This window comes from Myotis yumanensis, unplaced genomic scaffold (assembly GCF_028538775.1).
Source record: "Myotis yumanensis isolate MYYU_CA2020_CCGP unplaced genomic scaffold, mMyoYum1.0.hap1 SCAF_4, whole genome shotgun sequence".
Lineage (NCBI taxonomy): Eukaryota > Metazoa > Chordata > Mammalia > Chiroptera > Vespertilionidae > Myotis > Myotis yumanensis.
In genome coordinates, this window is record NW_027223755.1 from 4456695 (window position 1) to 4479330 (window position 22636).

Here is a 22636-nt window from a genome sequence, read left to right on the forward strand (position 1 = left end):
GTGTCGGTTGTGGGAAACAGGCCAGAAAGTTCGTGTGTAAGCAGGATGCTGTGGTATCTGGGGGCAGCTGTTCTTTCCAGATAGCTGCTTGAAGTCCATTCAAGGTTTCAATGCATTCAGGAAGGCTGGTGGTCTTCTGTTGGTTTCAGCCCCGACTGTTCACTGGTGAACCTCCCTTGCCTCTTCCTCCCACCCTCCAGCCCGCTGTCATTTCAGTTAGGGCATCTCAGAATGTTTCTCTTCTCAGGATAAAAACTCACAGGAGGTTAAAAAATGCTGAGTAGCTCCTGGAATAGCCCAGTATCTTTGCACAAAGTAGATGTTTATCAATTCCAGCCATGCCCTTTGCAGTTTATATTTGACTAGGGGCCCGGTGCATGAATTCGTACACCAATGGGGTCCCTTGTCCTGGCCTGCAGGATTGGGCCGAAACCGGCTCTCTGACATCCCCCAAGGGGTCCCGGATTGCAAGGGGGCACAGGCCAGGCCAAGGGGCCCCCACAGTGCATGATCGGGGCCAGGGAGGGACGCAGGAGGTTGGCCAGCCAGGGAGGGACCAAGGGAGGACTCCAGGGTATGTCCGGCCTGTCTCCCTTAGTCCTGATTGGCCGGACCCCAGCAGCAAGCTAACCTACCGGTCAGAGCATCTGCCTCTTGGTGGTCAGTGTACGTCATAGCAAGTGGTTGAGCGGCCTTAGCATATCATTAGCATTTTATGCTTTGATTGGTTGAATGGATGATCAGACAACTGGACACTTAGCATATTAGGCTTTTATTATATAAAATTATTCTATTCTTTGCTTGAATATTTTTTTACTTCAGCTTTTGTTTGCAATTTTCTCAATAATATTCCTTCAATATAATCTACTTGTTTAAAGTTCAAATGCAGCCCTTTCGACACTGGAAATCACCCAGCCTGACCACTTTGTGGAGCAGCTACACTGAACCGACTGCATTTCTGCAGCAAGCAGAAACCCACATGCTTCATGTATGGACTTTACCTTCACTTAGGTTTTAGAATTTAAAAGTTGGTTGCTGCTGAAACCGGTTTGGCTCAGCGGATAGAGCGTCAGCCTGCGGACTGAAAGGTCCCGGGTTCGATTCCGGTCAGGGGCATGTGCCTTGGTTGCGGGCACATTCCCAGTGGGGGATGTGCGGGAGGCAGCTGATCGATGTTTCTCTCTCATCGATGTTTCTAACTCTCTATCTCTCTCCCTTCCTCTCTGTAAAAACATCAATAAAATATATATTTAAAAGTTGGTTGCTTAGGCCAGCCGGCGTGGCTCAGTGGTTGAGCGTCCACCTATGAACCAGGAGGTCATGGTTCCATTCCCTTAATCCCCAGTATGGGGTATATAGGAGGCAGCCAACCAATGATTCTCCCTCATCATTGATGTTTCTATCTCTCTCTCCCTCTCCCTTCCTCTCTGAAATCAATAAAAAATATATATATTTAAAAGTTGGTTGTTTAGATGATACCTTTACCTTCCCCATGGCACCTGCCTACTATCTCCTCTACAGAGCCTCAGTTTTAGGAAGATTTGTAAAATCAGTCTTTCAAATTTTTGAGTTGGTAAAATTGGGAAACATTGATAATTATCTTCACTTTCTCCTACCTTCCTTACTAATCACTCTTCTTCACACCCGGGACTTATGTGAAAGTCCCAAGTGCTTTCTGCCGGGCCACATCCAAACCTGAGGTGTCTGTCTCTACTGAGGTGAAGACTAGAATTTTGGGATCAACATAGACAGACTTTGGGTTGAGACGAAGAGCCCTTCCCCTTCAAGTTACTCAGATTTCAGTAAAGGGTCCTCGAAACAGCAATGTCTTGAAAAGGTTGAAGTTGTAACAACGGACTAACTGAAAAGTGGAGTTTGGAGTAGACAAGGGACCCAGGTCTGTGCCCACAGAAGTGATTGTACGACCCTTTACATCATCTGCATGAAAATATTTTAACTTTGTGTTAACAAATCATGGTGACTTACAACTGTATGACTATTCAACTTTATTAAGAACGTTATAAAACAGTACATTTAACAAAGGTGTGTTTATGATTCACATAATGCGTATTACATTTTTCTTGCCCTGATTTGACTGAAAGCCAGGCCGGTATCTTCTTATAGGCGCTTGAGTTGTACTGTATGTTCTTTAGGTATGGACTTCCCTTAGCCGGCAACATCCGAATATCTGTTGCCAATGCACTGTTACAGGGTATTTTTGACATTGGGTCATAGTAAACTTCAACCTCATTCCATGGGAAAGGGTGAGGTATTGGGGACGTATACAAAATCACAAAGACATTTTCAGTCAAGCAAATTTTAGCTACTAGCCATTCCATTTTAAGTAGCATTACATGAGGATTCAGGAAGAGTTTTAAAATATTTGCAAATGGGAAGAAAAGGGTCAAAGGCTGAACTGAGCATGAAATACACTGTCAGCTAATAGAGCGGCCCTAATTAATTTTCTCCGCCTCCAGCTGTAGATGGGTAATCAATAGAAAGCAAACCCATAGTTTAAGCCTCTGTGGAAACCCAATTTGTAACAGAAAATAAATTAAGGGCCCGTTACTTATAAGGGAATTCATTGTATGATATCTGTCAGAGAGCATCTCTCTAGTGCACTTTAAATCTGATTCGACATCAGGGTAAACACATATTCCAGTGATAATGTCTTTGTTTAAAATAGACCAGTTTTAGGCTCTATCTTTGGGTATTATCTTCAGATGTGTCTATGGTGCATCCTCATGAATGTTGGTTTGGTGACTCATTTAATCCTCGGAGAATAGATTTTTAGGGAAGGGGTAGGCAGAAGTCAAGTGGCACAGCTGCTCTGTGAATATTGGCTAAACGTGGCGATCAAAAAAGTCATCGCGTTTTTATTTTAAAAAGGCTAAGAGATTTTAGTGTATGTCTCCTACCTTGAATCCACTAGTTTGACTATATATAACTAAGTCTACAGCCCCCTTCAACATGACTTGTCAGTGTGTGTGAAGTTCATGAGGGTAATTTCTAGAGGAAAGGTGATTATATGGGTACAGTGCGGACCTACACTCCCCTGCAGGTCAGCGCCAACAAAGATTTATTGTAATCTAAGCAACACAGTGGAAAAGAGGCAACCTGATAAACCAGATCTTGTCAACCCAACTCTGGATCATGAAAAAATTCTATTTTGAAAAATACAAACTATTAGAAGTTAGGGTTGAATTACAGTAACATCCTTGTTTTTATTTTTATTTTTTAAAAAAAAAGGATGAGTCAATAATGTGTGGGCATTGTGAATACTTTTGCTATCAAAAAGCTATCAGGAATGACTAAAAAAGATCTGTACTTTATTCATGAGTGTTGACCCACTGGATTAAAGTGCTACTTCCCAGTCTAGGTTTTACACATGTTTCTGGCACCTCGATCCTGGCAAGTGCCCCTGCTCTTGCCTCAGCCCCATCTTAATCACTGCATCCTATTTGCTGAAGAGTTATAATGATGAACTCAAAGCTTCAGGGGTTCCTGAGAGCTGCTATTAAATTAAAAACAGAGCTGCCAAAACTCTTTGCAAATGACCTCTCTGATGGGAACCAGTGTTTCCAGCCTGTACCAAGAGGGGAACTCTCTTTTAGGTGCCTGGGGAGGAGTGAAAAAGGTGGTGAGTGTTTTACACAAGGTCACTTGGGAAAACTGTTTTGTGTTTGATTCTTCTGAACCCCTGAGTTACCCCACATTATTGCTGTATCTGTAGCATGATTAACAATGTAACCAATAACTTTTTAAAAAGAAAATACAACATGTAGAACCCTTAACTCTAATGTTCCTCACATCATAACAATACCAGCTCAGCTACAAGTTTTCCCCAAAGTGGAGCTGGTCTAGTCCTCTATTCACTTAGTTTCAAAGAGCAGGAAGCCTGCGAAGGTGGAGAAGCGTTGGTGGTCCCCGTGCAGAGCGCCGTTGCCCATCCTCAGCCAAACCTCATCTCCTTTGGCCAGCTTCAGCACTGCGTGGTTGCTGGACGTGTCCGATTTCCCCTTTGTCTCATAGCTGGAAAGAAAAAAAGGCACCATCTACTTAGGCTTAGCAGTGGGCAGCCTGCCCTTTACCAAAATCTGCCCTCCCCTTCTCTCTCAGCTCTCGTGCATTTAGGGATAGTCCTGGGATTAAGTTCTTTCAAGGACATGTGAACAGAAATGGCAGGTGCCGCCGCTAGAATTGGCCAATGCAACTCTCAGGAGCACCCCTGCTTGATCCTTCCTCATTATGATTGTGTGGGATGCTAAGGACAATGACCAGAATGGCCTTGGAAGTTGTGCGTTGAGGCCTGAGTGCTGGACGACTGTGTAGAGGAAAGCTCTCTATCGTCTGCCACACCCGAAGCAACCACTCTGCGCTGTCCCATGAGGAAAAAGGGGTTTCCACGGTGGCCAAGCCTTTACATTGGGCCAGTGTTGCAGTAGTGTAGTCCACCCTGGCTAATTTAGAATTTGGTATTAGAGGGAGGGCTGCCAAACTAAAATACAGGTGCTCCTTGATTCACGATGAGATTATGTCCAAATAAACCCATCGTAAGTTGAAATACCGTAAGTCGAATCATTATGTTGTACATCTGCAATGAATATAATTTGTATGCCAATTATACCTTAATAGAAAAAGTTTTAAAAAATTAGCTATTCTACCTAAATGGATTGTTTTTGAAGGTCTTCTGGTAGCCACCATTAAGTTGAGAGAAAAGGGTATGAGAACAAAAAATCAAGGAAATAACAGGCTGAAAAACTGTCAATAAAATAACATTGGATGTGGTTTATTAACATACATAACTGACTGGTAGCAAATAGATCAGAAACCTGCATTTCTGAGAAAATGGTATTACTGAACACACACACACACACACACACACACACACACACACACAAAACTGGCCTAAAAGACTTTGGGATGTTCAACTAAGTCCTCTTAGCCTTCAAATTGGCAGGAGCAGAAAACAGGCTGTGAAAGACCCAAACGGAGAACCTACTCACCTTTTAGATATGGCCCTGGAGACACACAAACAAGGAAGACCCTCCCAGAGGACAGCATCAGGGGCCAAAGAGAAAAATAGCCTGGAGACTAACTTGAACAAAAGGACTCTTCATCCTCTGAGATTGTGGGCTCTTAGCTGGATATATTAACTGCAGTTTAGGGCACTTCCCATGGGGGCAGAGAGGGGGAGACTTGTATTCTAAATGCGGGAAGAAGGGTTCAACAGATCATTCATAGGCAGAGAGGCAGAGAAGCCTGGCTGTTCACCAGACTTCAGGGCCCCTCCTCCATAGGAGCTGCTGACATCCTTGCTGTCTCTGGTTGGGTAAAGTTAGGCGGGGAACCATGCGGCACAGGTCTCTGAATAGAATGCCTGATGCCTAAACATTTCCACAAGCTTGCTGCGCCTTCCTCCTTCTGACTGTGACAAAGACAATGACCCGCAAGAATTTGGAAGTCAGTTTTATGGAAGGCAGAACTGCTTTCACCAGACTATGTTTTCAAAAACCAGGCAGAGCCCACACCCTCCTCCCAACCTCCACACACCCCGTCCTTCTCCCTTTCTGGACCTGGTCAAGAAGAATAGAGTCCTAAGGTGTTCGAGCCACTATATGCTGTATCTCTTTGTTACAGCACCTTCACCTAAATGACTCATCTTTTTCTCTTTTGGCATTTCAGATATCTCCTCCCACTGGTGGCCAGGCTCCAGAAGAAAATGTGCAATCCTCACAAGTCATCAAAAATAACAGGGAAGCGCAGCTGGCGTGGCTCAGTGGTTGAGCATCAACCTATGAACCAGGAGGTCACAGTTCAATTCCCAGTCGGGGCACATACACAGGTTGTGGGCTCGATCCCCAGTGTGGAGCGTGCAGGAGGCAGCCGATCAATGATTCTCTCTCATTGTTGATGTTTCTATCTCTCTCCCCCTCTCCCTTCCTCTCTGAAATCAATAAAAGTATTTTTAAAAAATAACAGAGAAATGATAACAGCCCCAAAGTTTTCCATAGATAACTAACCAACAATTTAATTGTGCGGAAGATGTTAGCTCTCTGCCTCTTTCCCACATCCTATGCTTACACCACAGCAAGTTGAAATATTTCTTTTAAAAATAATTTCCTCCTCAAGGAGCCCTAGTGCCAGGTTGCTGAGATATATATCAGAGCAACAGCACGGCCAGGAGGGAAGAACCTACTCCAAGCTCTCAATCCATCAGTCCACAGAGACAGCAGACAAGGCCATCCATGGGGCTAAACTCTAAGCAAAAGGGGTGGGAGAGTAGGAAAGCGGAAGGAAAGAATGAGAAAGAAGGAAAGAGATGATGAGTTAAAAAAAAAAGAATACCAATGACTGTTATGGGGAGCGTTGCTAGTAATTAATTCATGGCCTCTTAACCTGTTTATGCCCAAGTTCATCAGGTGTGTTTATTCCAATTAGTAGTTATAATCTGGCCGTACACTGGTGTGTGGGAGTGCTCAGTGATGGCAGGGTCCACATCGGCGTCTATTGATTCCTATCTAGTCCCTGGCCTTGGCCATCCTCTGAGCAAACAGTGGTGGCGTGGACATTACCTACAATCGAGAAGGCCACCCACCTGTACATGCTGAAGACCGTGTTGCCGTTGTGCATGAGGTACACATACACCTCCTCAACATCTTCGTGCTTCATCATGCTGAAGGTGAAGAAATACACACCTGAAAAAGGCAGGTGTTTAATCACATTTATGTTAATATATGGTACATGGATGACCACGAGACAGCAGGGAGATATGCCCCATGACTTCCCACTTCTTTTGTGGATATTCTATATGGTCTATAGGTTCCTCTGGGCCCTTATTTGCATGCGGGATTCTTTATCTGCTCTCACCTTCAAACTGCTTTAATTTTTTTTTCAGACTTTCCCAATGTGTACAGTGTGTGTTCAAGGAAAGAGTTGACCTCATTTTGGCTGTATGTCACTGCCTCCTCTTACCCCTGGCCAAGTGCTTAAGGCAAAGTTACAGAGTACAGAGTACAAAGTTCCCAGGTACAGGTTAACCATCTTAACACCTCCTCTGGACTCACATGGCCAAGGCACAGAGCCCTGAACAACAGACACGTGGCCTCCGTGGCCCAGGAAAATAAACCCGTGTAATAAACAGCACAGCGAATGAGCACACTCACCACAGATTTAGCCAAAAATAAGAAATGCTGTAACACAGATCAATGTGGATTAGCACTAAAGAAATAGTCCCAACGATTTCTCACAATAGACATTGTAAGTAGGTGAAATTATGCACAATAAACAGAAAGAGGCAACGTGGACTCAGCAGCATAACCGTGCTCCTATCAATATGAATCCTTTTCATCTGGAAAAGGCAAACATATTTTAAAAGATACGAATGTCTTTGTAAGATTTCAGGGCTCCTCATCGAACGCACCTTAATTTAACCTGATACATCCAAAATGCCAGTGTAGACAGTACCTTTACTGGGTGATTAAGAAGAATCCAATTATAGGGAGAGGGGAGAAAAGGAAAATCTCAACCCCAAAGCGCCCTAGGTTTGAGAGTGCATTCTGGAAAGATGACTAAAGGTCAAGCACCGGGCTCTCTCTGATGTCCATGCTACATTTTTAAACTCATGGCCGCATGTTAGTTTATTTGAACTGCTGTGATAAAATACCACAGACTGAGTAGCTCATAAACCATAGACATCTATTCCCCATAGTTCCAGAGGTCGGAAGTCTGCAACCACAGTGCCCGCCTTGTCAGATGAGAGCCCTCTTCCAAGTCGTGGACTTCTGCTTGTATCGTCTTTCGGCAAAGGGGCCTCTTTCAGGAAGGCACTAATCCCGTTCATGAGGGCTCCACTCTCAGGATCTAATCACACCCCAAAGGCCCTACCTCTGAAAGTGACCCCTTTGGGCATTGGATGTTCAATGGAGGGATTTTGAAGGGATGCAGCATTCAGCCCACAGCAGGTTCTGGAAGAGAAAAACCCCAGAGACATCTACCCTGCATCAGTTAGGCTCTTTTCCAAAGGTGCAATCAAGTAAGCTAGAAGCTGGAAGCTGGAAGGGTCCATGCTGGTGCACCTGCTTCTGAGTCAAGTGGAACCAAATAAAGACATCTGATTATGCTTCACTTAGCGCAGGCTCGCATACTCAATGCGCTGGGATTAACGGAAATGGCATACACATCAGCCATGTCCATTCGTACTCCCAGGTGGTCCACAGGTGAAAAGCAGAGAACGCAAAGAAAGTAGTGTATATGTGTTCAGTTTTTTACATTTTACAAAACTTATTACACACACACACCAATTTTCAATGCCTTAAGAAGATAAAGCTGGAATCAAAGGACAGGAAAAGATCTTTGTTTTCATGAAAAAAAAAATGATGACTACTGTAATAAATAAATGGCAGAAGCATTTCAGAGAGAGCAGACTGAGGAACCGGATGGTGAATAATAAAATCCCCAGAATTGAAAATACAAAAATAAATATATATATTATATCCACACATGGTGTTTCCTCTGAGAATGCACTTGTACTCTGGTTTTCAGATGTTACTGTAACTGCAGAAATCAACCTTCTTTGTCTCATCACTCCCAAAGACAAAAATCATAAAACAGTCACTTTGCAATCTATTGAATGAGGCTTAAACAGTAACGTGGGAGTCAAATGACAGCTGCTATTATCAAAATCATATCTGATAACTAGAGTTCTAAAGAACTACTAAACCCTTGAGCTTCCATTACAAAGCCATTGAAAACAATGCAACTATTGACTGGGCTTATATAAACTGTGGCACGGATAGTGCTTAACAAAACAGTTCTAGGAAAATTATAAACTGAACCTTCAGAGCAGAAACATCACAAAAGATGTTTTAAAGCCGATGGAAGTGTGATGAAAGATTGCTTCTATCACTTCCTATGACATTCACGTCTGACTTCAGCTGGGTAGAAAAATAAACCGAGGCGCACATTAAAAGCATTTGCAACAAGTCTAACACGGTCACTGCATCCATCAGAATTTTTATCTTTTCCTTCTGGATACCATACAGAGAAACAAAAGGGATTGAAAAGAAACACCCAGAAGTATCCATTTCCCGCAAAGCCAAGAGACAAAAACAAATAAATAAAAACAACAAAACAATAAACTTTAAAAGTCCCGTTTGAGGAGGCCATACAGCAGCAGATCTCAATCAGTGCCAAGAAAAACACACTCCCTGGTGGAGAAAGGCTGCTCTGAAGGACAGAGGCTGACAAGAAGCTTCTCCTTGAGCAGAGCTGAGATGAAGCAGAAGTTCTGTTTGGGGGGAAGGTTGCTAAATAAGGTACAGAAGGTGTGGAAAGCAGCCCTGCAGTAGCAGATCCTAGAACCCGCCAGCAAATGTAAGATGTCCACACACAAGAGAAGTGGCAAGTGCCAGGCTGGGTTCAGAAGTCTCGCTGGACCCAGAGCAGACTGGGGAGGCAGAGGAAGTGTGACCACACAGGGGAGACACAGAGGGACTGAAACAAGAAAAGCAGTGGGTCCCCTGACAGCAGGGCAGGGAGCCACTGAGTGACCAAGCCCGGAAGGCTGCCGGGCCCACCCTCACCCAGAAATGACTTGCCTGTAGTGAGTGGGTCTCGGAAAACCCAACTCATTCAACCATCAGTTCACTTTAAAAACTAGAAAAGCGCAGCAACAATTACCAACAGGTGAAGAATACTCACCAAGAGGAGATGTTGTTATGCAGTCGATGAAAAATGTAACCAAGTATTCCATCATGAGTTTAAAATATAGCAATGAAGTAAATATGAAAAGATTATGAGGCAATGCAGGAATTCATGGTAGAAATGGCCAGACAAAAGGGGGAACTAAAAATCTCAACATCATGATTAACATGAAGACATTTTTTAAAAAAAATCATAGAAACAAGACAGAAGAAATTGGAAGTAAAAAGAAGGTACAATTAAGAACATGCAGGATAGAAAGAGAAGAAGCAACCAACATGAAATGGAAATGAAGAGCACTGAAAGATTACAGAAAATAACAGACACAGAAGACAAAGAAAAGTTAAAAACAAAGCAAGCAAGGCGTAATTGGAGTCCTTTGAAGAAGCCAACCAGTGGTGTGCTAAGGTGCACTGCGAGGGGTCAGGGAGGGGAATGCTTGTAAAATCCTCCTACAAGAGAGTATTTTATCACTGACATTGTTTAGAATGGCTGACCCGTGATGATAATAAACTCTAACCGACTTTTTATTGGTTTCATTATAGTTTTAAAATATTCTCTAGGCCATCTAGCTCTTATTACCAGGTTTCTTAACACAAGTCTGACTGCTCCCACTGCCACCCCGCCTTACTACAACAGTGAGAAGAAAAACCAGTATTTATGTTTTAAAAAGTAATTCAAAGAAACTTTTCTGGACAAAAAAGAAGGTTTAAGCCCACATATCAAATGGGGCACAATAAAGAGAGGAGAAGTTAATTCAGAATGACCAACACTTATTCTAGAAAAATCATTGGACTTTGAAGTTAAAGCAAGAATTCTTTGGTAAGTCAAGCAAAATGATTAAGTTATTTATAAGAGAAAAAAAATTCAGACTTATTTCAGAGTTCTTTGGGCCAAATGCCAGGAGGCAGGGGGAAAAGAGCTGTAAGCCAAGGTTTTTACATGCAGCTCAAGTTACCACAGAGTACGGAACATGTGAAGTCCCGGGAATATTGATGCCATAAGCCTTAAGAAAATAATTAGAGGCTAAAGTTTAGCTGGTAAAGAGATGCCTGGGAAACTCTGGCAAAATAACTAATAGTGAACATTGAATATAATCAATTACATGATCAATCTAAACCAATAACCTCGGATTGAGAGGCACTAATCTAAAATGTAACCCTCCCTCCCAGCCTCCCTGCCTCCCTTCCTCCCTCTCTCCCTTCCTTCTCTTTTGATTGGCGGAGGGATTAATTCAGTCATTCATTTACTTTTACATCTCACCTGACACTGGGGCCCCAAATCTTCCAGTCATGACATCAAAGAAGTTTCCAATGTTGGTCTCAACGCTGCTGAAGATGATGCCACTGTTCTGGTTGCTGAAGTGAGTGGCCAGGGAAGCCATGAAGGCGATCTAAGGAGAGGGTTGGAGGTTACTTAACAGACAGTTTATTTCAAAGAAGTAGGTTTTTATACATGTCAGTTTAGTTCAGCAGTATCTGTAACAGCAAGATGGGAAATCACTCGAACATTAATCTGTGGCAAATGAATTCAATAAATCATGGTCATTTCTAACATTTTTATGCTATGTAGCCACTAAAATGATGGTAAATATCAACAGTCTGATCATGCATTTCAAGGAACGTTAGACTTCAAAACGCTGTTTGAAAGGTTAAAATTCTATTATCAAATCATATTGAGAAAATTTGGATGAAATCTTCTACTTATACCTATTAAGCGCACCTCAGTATATTAAAGATTTGAGAAGCCCTTAGCCAGGGTATAAACAGACAGTTTTGAGGTTAGAGTTGGCTTTGAGAACATCCATCTTATTAGTTAACTTTAATCTTGCCAAGTGGCATCTGACCCCTTTTATTGGTAAATGTATACTGGCACGTGGCTCTCAGGTTGCTAAAATTATTCAGCAACATTCATTAAAATATTACAAAACCACAAAAGCAGTCAGAGTAACACACAGGACCTCTTAGTTTACAAGGCCCAGAAAAATGACGGAATTTATCCACAGTCAAACAACCACTATCTATGCCCAAATAAAAGGCAAAGTTTTCCCCCATTGATCTTTCAGGCAGTTTATATACTCGAATTGTCAAAACCCTTTTTATTTAGCACTAGAGGCCCAGTGCACAAAATTCGTGCACTTGGGGGTGGGGGTCCCTCACCCTGGCCTGCGCCCTCTCGCAGTCCAGGAACCCTTGGGGGATGTCCGACTGATGGCTTAGGCCTGCTCCCCGCTCTCAGTTGGACATTCCTTAGTGCTGCCATGGAGGCGGGAGAGGTTCCTGCCGCCGCCGCCGCACTCACCAGCCATGAGCCCGGCTTCTGGCTGAGTGGCGCTCCCCCTGTGGGAGTGCACTGACCACCAGGGGGCAGCTCCTGCGTTGAGCATCTGCCCCCTGGTGGTCAGTGTGCATCATAGTGACCAGTCATTCTGCCGTTTGGTCAATTTGCATATTAGCCTTTTATTATATAGGATAGCTTCAAATTTGGAAAGTGGGAGATGAGCTGACATTCAGGGTTGCCTTGAATTTGGTCTTTTGAGGGAGTTGGGTTTCACCCTTCAAACATTTCCTGCTCCCTAAGAATGGCTGCAAAGCGCTCTGAACAGCACAAATCTCCTACGCTAGAGATGAGCGAGCTGAGACTTAGAGTTCCTCCACGCTGGTGCCTGAGCCTTCTGCCCAGGACCAGGAAGCCCAAGACAATGCGGAAGTCGCCTGGAGGTGCACCGGACACGTACCTGCAGTTCCGGTGGAACCCCCGGGTAGCCCTTTTCTCCTTTGGGGCCATGCTGCCCTCGCTCCCCTCGTGGCCCCAGGTCTCCTTTGTCACCTTTCTCACCTTTGGCCCCTTCATGGCCAGTGGCTCCATTATTGCCATTGTTTCCATGGTTTCCTTAAACAATAAGACATCGTCACAGGAGAAAGCCCCATCACTCATACTCACCATCTATTCTCATACACACACAGCCCCCAAATGTACAAACTCAGTTGTAAAGGGGGACCATTTGAAACAATCCCAGACACAGCCATAGAGGCACCATCAAATGGGGTCTCCTTTAAACAGGACACTCTTAAGGCTCCCAAGCCTGTTTTTCTTATAAAACAGGACTTAGATGAAAAAAAAATGTGTAGAAGACTGATTACCAAAGCATCATTTATGGTAGCAAAGATTAGAAACCACCTGAATGTCCCCCAATACTGGAAGGGCTAAACTAAAAAAAAAAAAAAGATACAACTGGGAGATGATGTTTTATAGTCATAAAAAAGAATGCTGAACATGAACAAAAGTAATAACATTCATAATATTCATTATATTTTTAGATAGAAAGGTTATCCATCAATAGAGATAGCATGATACTATGTGTGTGTATGAATATATATCACATACGTGTGTGTGTGTTATACCTGAAGGGGGAAAAGACTAGAACAAATTACATAAAAATATTTATAGTTATTTTTTCTAAATGGACAAAACATGAGTGATTTTTGTGTCATTCTACATACTTTTCTGTTTTCTTTCTGTGTGTTTTTAAAAGTTTTCTTCAAAGGACACATACCCCTTTTACAACTGGGAAAAAATAAAATCTTGGATAAAAAATTAGAATAATTTTGAAAGCAAGACTTGGCTAACAACTTCAGCTCTTCACGTTATTTTTGCCACCATGGGACAATGTCTGGAGCTCTTTTCTTTTTACATTTGTTGAATTTCCGGCCCTTTTGCTGTTGACTCTGCCTGCGACCTTTGGCCGGGTATCACAGCAGGCTTACAATTCTCCCAGATGGATGAACTTTGAGTGTGTTTATAGGTTAGTGAGTTAATGACTAAACTGCTCCTGATGGGGAGCATTTAGCCAAGGCCAGCCTGTCCTGTCACCTGAGAAGAGTTTACCTGAGAAGATTTTAGAAGAGTCTGAATATCTCACCTTGAACTGCTGTACCTGCTGCCTGATGTCGTTGATGGTCAATGACGGTGATTCAATGCCAGGAATCACAGTTTAAATTCTAACGGGGCACTTTCTCATTTCATTTTATTTTTTAAATATATTTTTATTGATTTCAGAGAGGAAGGGAGAGGAAGAGAGAGATGGAAACATCAATGATGAGAGAGGATAATCAATCGGCTGCCTCCTGGATGCCCCACACTGGGGGTCGAGCCCACAACCTGGGCAGGTGCCCTGACTGGGAATCCAAACGTGACCTCCTGGTTCATAGGTCGATGCTCAACAACTGAGCCACGCCAGCCGGGCAGATATTTTCTCATTTTAAATTTGGTTACATTCAAGAAGCCACTCAATAGTCTTTTAAAAATTAACCCTAATTTCATAGAGATAGCATCAATGGGATAAATCAGGGAAGAGCAAGAGGACGTTTTCCAAACCCTGAGAAAAGGTCCAACCCCAGGAATTAACCTGGAGAGAAGGAAGGCAACTAAACCCCCAGAGAGGGTTGGAAGTTCTAGGATGGAGAGGACCTGGGCTTTCCCTGTCTGGCCGAGGACACCAGCAAGTTATCCAAACCCCACATGCCTGGGACACCACTCAGTAGAGTCGGGGTGGATGAATAGTGGGTCTAGAGAGGCACAGTGGAGCTCTACAGCATTCCCTGTGTCTCCACATAGTGCAGAAATGTTCCCATGAGACCAAGAGAGCCATAAAAGGCAACTGAGGGCGGCTGAAGGCCAGGGGAAGAGAAATTGAACTGAATTAAGAATCTGACAGAAGGATGGGTAGCTCAGTGAATGGCCTCATGGAGATACCTGTAGCCTAGGCCAGGAAATCTCCTCTCCTTCATACTCTCACTTCACAAGTCCCCTGAAAGTTAGATACAGTGCATCACATGAACCGCACTGTAGCAGCGACCTGAAGCCAGGGCATGTCCCCATTAAGATCAGGTAGTTCCCCACGCCATGCTTCAAACGGAATCGTAAATAGGATAGAGGTTATGCTGCTCCAGCTAAACGGTCTCTATAAGCCCAGGCTACCCACTCTCTTTTGGATTTTCCATGCACACACTTTGGATCACTCCCAAGCATCTCAGATGATTTGGGTTCACCCCCTGGCTCCCATTCTGGCACAGTCAGCAATTAGGCCGGCACGGTGCATCTCTCCCATCCTCACCTGGAATGCCAGGGGGGCCAGGAGGTCCAGGCGGCCCTTGGTAGCCCCGGAAGCTGTAATCTCCATGGCAACACTTGCTGCAGTCTGGGGGCAGTCCTCCCGGCGATGGAGACTTTAAAGAGAGACAAAGAGAAGCTTCAGAGCAAGGTAATAGGACTTTTGAATTTCCTCTGGCCTTGCTCCCTAGGCAAGTTTAACCCCAAACAACCCACAACAACATCAGAAAAGACGGGGTGGGGAGGGGATGTCAATGGCAAAGGAGTCAGGGGTAGCTAAGATGAACCAAAGATCAAAGGGTAAAGGAACCGAGAGAATCAATAGAGGAACACACTCTTTGGAAAGGAGTGTGAGGGTGGCTGAGGGTGGAGTGTTGGGCAGTATCCCTAGAAGGACTTTTTCGCTGCTACTCATGACAGCAAACGAGGAAACTCCAGAAACGCCCCCTTCTCCCCAAGAGCCTCGGATGCAGCTAGATTGAGTCCATGAACCCCAAACGAGAATTATCAACTTTTTACAGAACATGTGTAAGATAACTGCTAATACTCCTTTTTATTCATGGTTTGTGCAATTATGCTAGATGACAAATACAGAAGAATGAGGCAGAGGCAAAGCTCAGATCATGATAGTTCACAGGGTAGAAGATTGGCTTTTTTTTTCCTCCAATGAAAACCATCAGACCTGACTGCCTTCCATTTACCTCCCCTTCCCTTTTTTGGAGAAAAAAAATCAGCCTCAACTCAGATCCCGTGGTTATGGCATTGGCCCTTCCCCAGTGGTCAACAAGACAACACTGATACCGAGACTGCCTAGGAATTAGCCTTCCTCACTCTGTGAGACCACATTGTCTGACCAAAAGGTTGCCATCAAAGCATACTTTGGATTAATTTATGACCAAAAGGGGGGAGGGGTGCTTTAGAAAGTAACTTCACAGGGTGATCTGATCATAAATTCTAAATTTCTGACTGGGCAGGTCATGGTGAGTAGTCACACCCCAGGCCTGCAACTTCTTTAGTGAAAGGTTTTAAATTGATTGTTCTTGTGCATCTAGGTTAACATACTAGCACCTTTGAAATACCAAGGGGATATTAACCCTCAAGAGAGCATGTAATCTTATTAACTATCCTGAAATCCAACCCCCACCTTGCTCTTTCCAATCTGCCTCGTGTCCTGTCCTTAATTTCAAGTGCGTAAAAGACGCTGCAAACCTGTTATTTCCAGGACCGTTTGGATCTTGCTCCCTGATGGTGTCCTCAGTTTGCCTCAGATAAAGTCATTTTTTAGAAAAGAATGATCAACTTTACAGTTTTTAAGACTATGTTCGTAATATTGGGCTAAGAGTTCTTAGAAATTCTCAATTGTAACTCTAGCTTTTCAAACAGCCAGAGCACACTCACATTACCTTAGGGAATCACAGAAATGAAGTATCCGTTAGTCCAATACATTTTTATGAATTACCTCATTTTAAGTTTAGTTTCATTTGAGAAACCGCTCAAAGTTTTATTTCAAAAAATTAAACTTCGGTTGATAAATATTAACATCGATAGAGATAAGTCAGAGAAGTCATTTCTCTGTCTTGAAACAACTTTAACTTCCTCTTAGTAAGTATTTAACATGATGTTCTGTTTTGTATTCCACTTCGAACTTTAAAATGATTATCACATTGCTTGGACAAATATTTAATGAGTTCTTAATGAATACTAAATGTGTTCAAATGTGACACTGAGTTAAATGCCTATTTATTTAAAGATTAAACTTCTAAAATGTGTGTTTTCACTGCAAGGAGCTAGAGATCTAGGGGAAGTTGATCAGCAAAAGAGTTTGAGTTGCTTATAAAACTGTCTCATCTAAACTGGAAACTTGCCTTTTAATTATGTCATACAAATACTTGTGGAAACTTTCCTAGACACCAATTGCAATTTGGTGGTTTCTTGAAAACAGCATATTGTTGCTAAGGGATTCATTATTTAAAAAAGAGGAATTTCAAAAGAAGAGAGAGGGAGATAAAGAGGGCGAGACAGAAGGAGGGAAAAAATGTAAAATTCACATTTTATAATTAGAAATTCAAGCAGAAAAGTGGATAAAGTCTTCACAATGCTGTACATTTAAACTTCACTTTTTTTTTTAATAAAAAATGGGCTTGGATGCCAGCCCGGTGTGTCAAGGTGGTTGAGCATTGACCTATGAACCAGGAGGTCACGGTCAGGGCACATGCTGGATTGCAGGCTCCATCCCCAGTGTGGGGCATGCAGGAGGCAGCCAATCGATGATTCCCTCTCATCACTGATGTTTCTATCTCTCTCTCCCTTTCCTTTCTTGTTTGAAATCAATAAAAAATATATTTTTTTAAATGGGCTTGGACTTTTCTCTTACTCTCTCATTCCTTTTCCTAAAGGTTTCCACCAAGCTACTCCTGGCCGATGCAGAACAGTGTGTGTAGCCCAGGAATCCCCACAACAGCTCAGAGCCCAAGCCTTGAGTGATCAGGCGCTACCATTTGGAACTAACTCTCAGTCTACTTTTCAGTCGACCAGACCCAACTATGGACAGGTATGAGAATCCATGAAAACCTGTTGTAAAACTGGTGGCGGAAAAGATAATCAGCAAAAGTAATTGGTCTGAGACCAGGGCTGTCAGACACTTGGAAAGTCAGACACCAGAGCACCGCCCACCTTCCAACCAGAGATGCACTCTGAGGAGAAAGTATTCCTTCATTTCCTGGTATGATCTTGCTAATGGGAAAATACGGCTCTTTAAGCTCCAAGAAATCCGAGCCAATAATGGATTTTGGAGAAGAAGGGAGTGGAAGGAGGTAAAATCCTGATGTGGAACAATTTGTTTATGAATAGAATCGAAATACTGAGAATGTCAGAAAGGGAAGGTCGGAAAGGCGACTGGACTGGAGCCTGGAAGTCCCATCTCAGTTCTGTGTGACTTCAGGGGAGTCACTTTCCCCCAGACATCACTGTTTCTTCTCTGCTAAATTAGAAGACTGAGTAAGATGGTCAAGAGTTGTTGGGTTTTTTTTTCCAGCTCTAAGATGCAAACAAAGATACTAAAATATTTTTCAAAACCTGAAATAATGACTTAGAAAGATTTTGTTTTTAAAGTCTAATATCTAGGCAAGAGAAGTTAAGTTCAGGAGATGGGGTTGTTCAGTACCAGACCTAACTAAACTGGGGTGCATGCCCACGCTGCTTGGGGTGCTTTAAGAGCAAAGAGCTGCCACCAAAACAGGGAGGGACTTCCGGTCACTACCTCTTGGGCACCATTCGAAGAGCCCTCCTGCAACATTTCACATGTCCCTCCCTCTGGCTGGCTTTCAAAGCTCAGTCAAATGGAGCAATGATCATGAGTCTTTTGATGGACTTGTAGAATAAGGTGGACAGAACATGTTAATTAAGACGTTTCCTCGTAGGTAAGGGCGAATTAGGTAGCTACTGTCTATCACCCTCTTAAGTTTATCAATCCTTTTCCCAAAATTAGGTCCAATGTGAACACTAAGGACATGCAAATGGGCAGTAGGGGAGGAAGGTGTCCCTAAGACAAGGTCTGTCCATTTTGAAGATGGAGGCCCTAGAGCAGCTCTTCAGAAGTCAACTCAACCAACAGTAAGTAACTTCTAGGAAAGGGCGTCCATAGCTTCCTCTTTAACCCAAGTAAGGGGAGCAAGAAAGAAGGAGAGGGGAAGTAGGAAGAGAGAGAGAGGGAGAGGGAGCGATGTCTAGAATGAGAAGGGGAGACTGGTACAGGTGAATGGGGAAGAGCTGCAGAGAAGTAAATGCCAGGGAAAGAGTCCAGGTCTGCTCACCCTCATCTCTGCACACTCCCATCCATGGACCCTTTGGGCATAGTCATTTCCTAGAGCCCAAACCTGATCCCCTTACTGCCCTGCTATGAACAAAAAAACCAACTTTTGCTGGCAAAGTATGATCTAAGCTCCTCAATCAGCCAACAGCATCCTCCAGCCTGGCTCTGACACCGTCCCAGGTCTTCCTTCCGCTTTGCCCGTGGACAGCCATCCTTTTGTTTCATCTCTGAGATCCAGCTCAGTGCCCACCACTCCGACACTTTCCCCCCAACTGTCTCTTGTGCATTGAGTTGGCCACATGGTATTTAATTATCTATTCATTTATCGCCACTAGGATGCTTCAGAAGTGATCAGAAGTGGGACCTCAGACATGTTTATGCCCATCTAAAGCTTGGCACACAGTAGAGGCAGGGGAAATGACTGCTGAAAGAATGAATGAGGAGACAGAAAAATTAAAATAAAAGAACACAGGACAATCCTAAATTCAGGTGGGTTTCCATATTCATGAACAGAAGAGTTGCTTTGAAAACATCTAGAATATCAATGACTAGATCTCCTCAGTATCTCCTGTTAGTGGTTTGTTTGGAAATCTATTGGAGAGGCAGGGGAGTTTGAAAGCCCCTGGTTTAAAAAACAGACAGAAAGTGACTGATGTGATTTCAGCCTGCTACATGCCCAGGGGGATGGAAGGTGGGGTGGGTAGAAATTAATTTGGACTTCAGTGGCCTGCTGGGTATCGGTTACCAAGAAATAATGACGGATGACAGTCTACATCTGCTTTCTACTGCTGCTAGGGGTTCACCCTGCCAGAGCCAGGATGGATCCAGCAAAGATCCCATCGACTGAAATAGAAAGTCCAGGTCAAGGCTTGGACAAAGGGAAAATATCTTCCCCACAATGGAAAACACAGCTGAGCATCACTCACCCTGCAGCCAAAAGACTGTCAGACAAGAGACAACCTCTAAAACGCCTTTAAAAAGAGGTTGTATTTAAAGGTCATCGTCTCTTCTGCGGCTCCTTAAAGACGCAATTTTTCCTTGACACGGCCCCACGGAATCGTGTGGTTAGAGGTCCCAGGTTAGTGCTAGGTCTACGGGTGGTTCTGTGTGTGAACTTGGTCCCTGATCAGATAAGGAGTCTCAGCCCAAACTTCTCCACCTGTGGTAGGAGGGGGTCAGATTGCAACTGCATGTCCCTTTTCGGGGCCTATTTAAATGCATCAAAGCAGTCAATTCTTTTTTTTTTTTTTTATTGATTTTTTACAGAGAGGAAGGGAGAGAGATAGAGAGTGAGAAACATCGATGAGAGAGAAACATCGATCAGCTGCCTCCCGCACATCTCCCACTGGGGATGTGCCCGCAACCCAGGTACATGCCCTTGACCGGAATCGAACCCGGGACCCTTCAGTCCGCAGGCCGACGCTCTATCCACTGAGCCAAACCGGTTTTGGCAAAGCAGTCAATTCTTGTAGTGAAACCTATTTGTTCAAAGATCACATAATTCAAAGTAACTCTCCTTGCCCCCTCATCTGATTCCAGCAAGCTGGGTGCTTAGAAAGTAAATAAAAATCTCCCTATGCTGTTCACCTAAAACAAATACAATGTTATATATCCACTAGAGGCCTGATGCAAGAAATTCGTGCAAGAGTGGGCTTTCCTTCCCCCGACTGCTGGCACCGGCTTCCCTCTGGCACCTGGGACCTGGGCTTTCCTCGCAGCCCCGGCTTCATCTGGAAGGATGTCTGGTCTAATTAGCATATTATGCTTTCATTTTTATAGATTATACTTCAGTTAAAAATATGTTAAATAGTTTTAAATAGACAATTTAAAATCTTTTGTCCTTAATGTTAAAATCTTGCTATCCTTAATGTTTAAAATAAATCGAGTCCCACCAATTTGCCATTCACTACACTGAAAATTTAGCTTACTCCCATACTACCCTAAAAGGGTTAAAGATGAATCTAATGAACAAAATAAACTGATGAATAAAATAGAACCAGAGATACGGAAACATGAAACAGACTGACGAATCTCAGAGGGAAGGGGGAGAGGAGGGATGGGACGAGACTAATCAAAGAATTTATATGCACAGATGCATTCATTACCTATGGACACAGACAATAGGGTGGTGAAGGCCCGGGGCAGGACGAGAACCCGGTGGAGGGAGAAAGGGGGGTTGCCTGTAATACTCAGCAATAAAGATTCAATTAAAAAAAAAAGAGTTAAAGACATTCCTTTATTGCCGAGCTCTTACTCTGAGAAATTAACCCCATCCTCTGCGATTATCAGGCATTCACTCATACAATGAGGTTTACATTTTAAATATATAGCCTTTTTGTTGATTTAACTCTTGGTTTATTTTAACTCTTTGGTCCTTTTTGAAACAGACTGAACATAGAAACTTAGCGACCTAGAAAGCTAGAAAGCAGATCACACGCCTGGCATAAAAGGCCGCAGTAAACTCTCAAAGCAAAGCGAAAACCGCCAGGGCAGCTTCTCCCTGCTGGGCACGGATTCAGAAAGCCCAACTCCCTTATGATCGGCGAATGAGCAGGGACAGCCATGTGGCTACCGCATGGTCAGCCTCCTCTTTCCACAGCCAGGGAAGGGGGACACCAAGTCACAGCAGAGCAGGGAGCTGGCGGCCCCCAGTGTCCTATTTGGCGGGGCACCAAGCAGTCTCTCTGTCCCAGCACACCGACCCCTGCTGGCTTTCTAAGAGACCCACAGCCCCCCCCCCACCCCCAACACAGCACAGAGCACCCCAGAAAGACACCCACCAGCAGACATCTCAGAAGCACCCCCCTTCAGAATCGCAGCTGAAGCCACAGCCAGGTCAGCCCCTCCCAGGAAAGCCTTAGAAGAGAATGCTGAGTACCTGGCCCCAGAACGGGGTGATCGGGGCTAGGCCATCTACCTCGGGGTGCGGGAGCTCATCTGGCCTCGGGGGCTTTAGGTCTGCAGACGCGTTATTAGCCACCGTCCCCGCTCTCGGGTGGCTCCGCTCTCTCACTGTCTCCCTCCTGGAGCCACCACGGACGGTCTGCTGGTGGCTCTGCACTATTCTGGCCACCACGTTACTAGCTCTGCCGCTCACCTCCATGTATTCATCTTGACACAGGCAAAAAGGGAGGACAAACAGAGCCAGCAGGTGCCCACGGACCATGGTTCTCAGCAAGCCGGGAGCCTCCTGGGGAAGACGGACGGCCGGGCTCCGGCGCGTGGTCTCCTCGGGGGACGCCGGGCTGGAGACCGAGCGCAGCCGGCCCGCGGTTTTATACTTGGCCGGGTAGTAAATAGGCTGCAGGCATGCCAGAGGGGAAGCAGAACGGCCCATTCATCACTCCCCACATCACAGGCAGCGCGGCGTGCGCGCACAGCTCCCAGTTGCTGGGGTTCGTAAATGTCACACCTTGGCCCGGCTTTCTGGTTGCAGCGTGAAAAAAAAGCATGTGCGACCAGCTGGAAACAGGGGGCGTGTGTCCAGGGGCTCCCTGTCGAGATGAGACAGGGAAAGGCTGTGCCCTGCGGGCTGAGATGCCTTTTGGAAAAGCCTCCGGCGGGCCTGCCAGGAAATCCGGGCTTAACGGCATCCAGTCTGTCTGAGAGGCAGTGGGAACCCGCCGGGGCGATCCAGAAAGCTCCTGCCCTCGCTCGGAAAAGTCACCATTCCCCCCGCCCTCTGCACCCCAGTGGTCGGCTTAGAGGAACTCATTTCCCCTCCCCGACACCAGGAGCAGAAGGCCGCGGGGTCCTCAACACCAGGCTGGACTCAGACGGAGTCTCTGGGGTGAGCAACTGCGCTCCCCTGTCCAGCAAATGCTCTTTCCCTGAATTACAAGCATCCAGCAAACACATATCCTGAGTCTCCAAAAGCCAAAGTTAAGTCCAAGGTCACCAAGTTGCTATGGTCGGATGGAACCAGAACATCCTCCTTTGCACTAAGAGAATAGCCTCTCTGGCTACTCTTCCTTCTGACCTGTTGTTGGCTGAAATCGAACACATGGACGG

General features: G+C 44.6%; 1 protein-coding gene across 2 annotated transcripts; it reads right to left on the reverse strand.

Annotated features, from left to right (window-relative positions):
- Positions 1 to 1989: 1989 nt before the first annotated feature.
- On the reverse strand, positions 1990 to 21859 carry C1QTNF3 (C1q and TNF related 3). Of its 2 annotated transcripts, none has more exons than XM_070411409.1 (6): positions 21723 to 21859; positions 14819 to 14930; positions 12440 to 12594; positions 10966 to 11095; positions 6599 to 6698; positions 1990 to 4032 (listed from the first exon to the last, which is right to left on the reverse strand). In XM_070411409.1, exons 1-6 carry the CDS (start codon positions 21789 to 21791, stop codon positions 3873 to 3875), a joined length of 726 nt encoding a protein of 241 aa, XP_070267510.1. In that variant the 5' UTR covers positions 21792 to 21859; the 3' UTR covers positions 1990 to 3872. The 2 variants fall into 2 exon arrangements, with proteins under 2 accessions (XP_070267510.1, XP_070267509.1); XM_070411408.1 differs by having other exon boundaries at positions 21504 to 21859.
- Between the last annotated feature and the right edge of the window lie 777 nt (positions 21860 to 22636).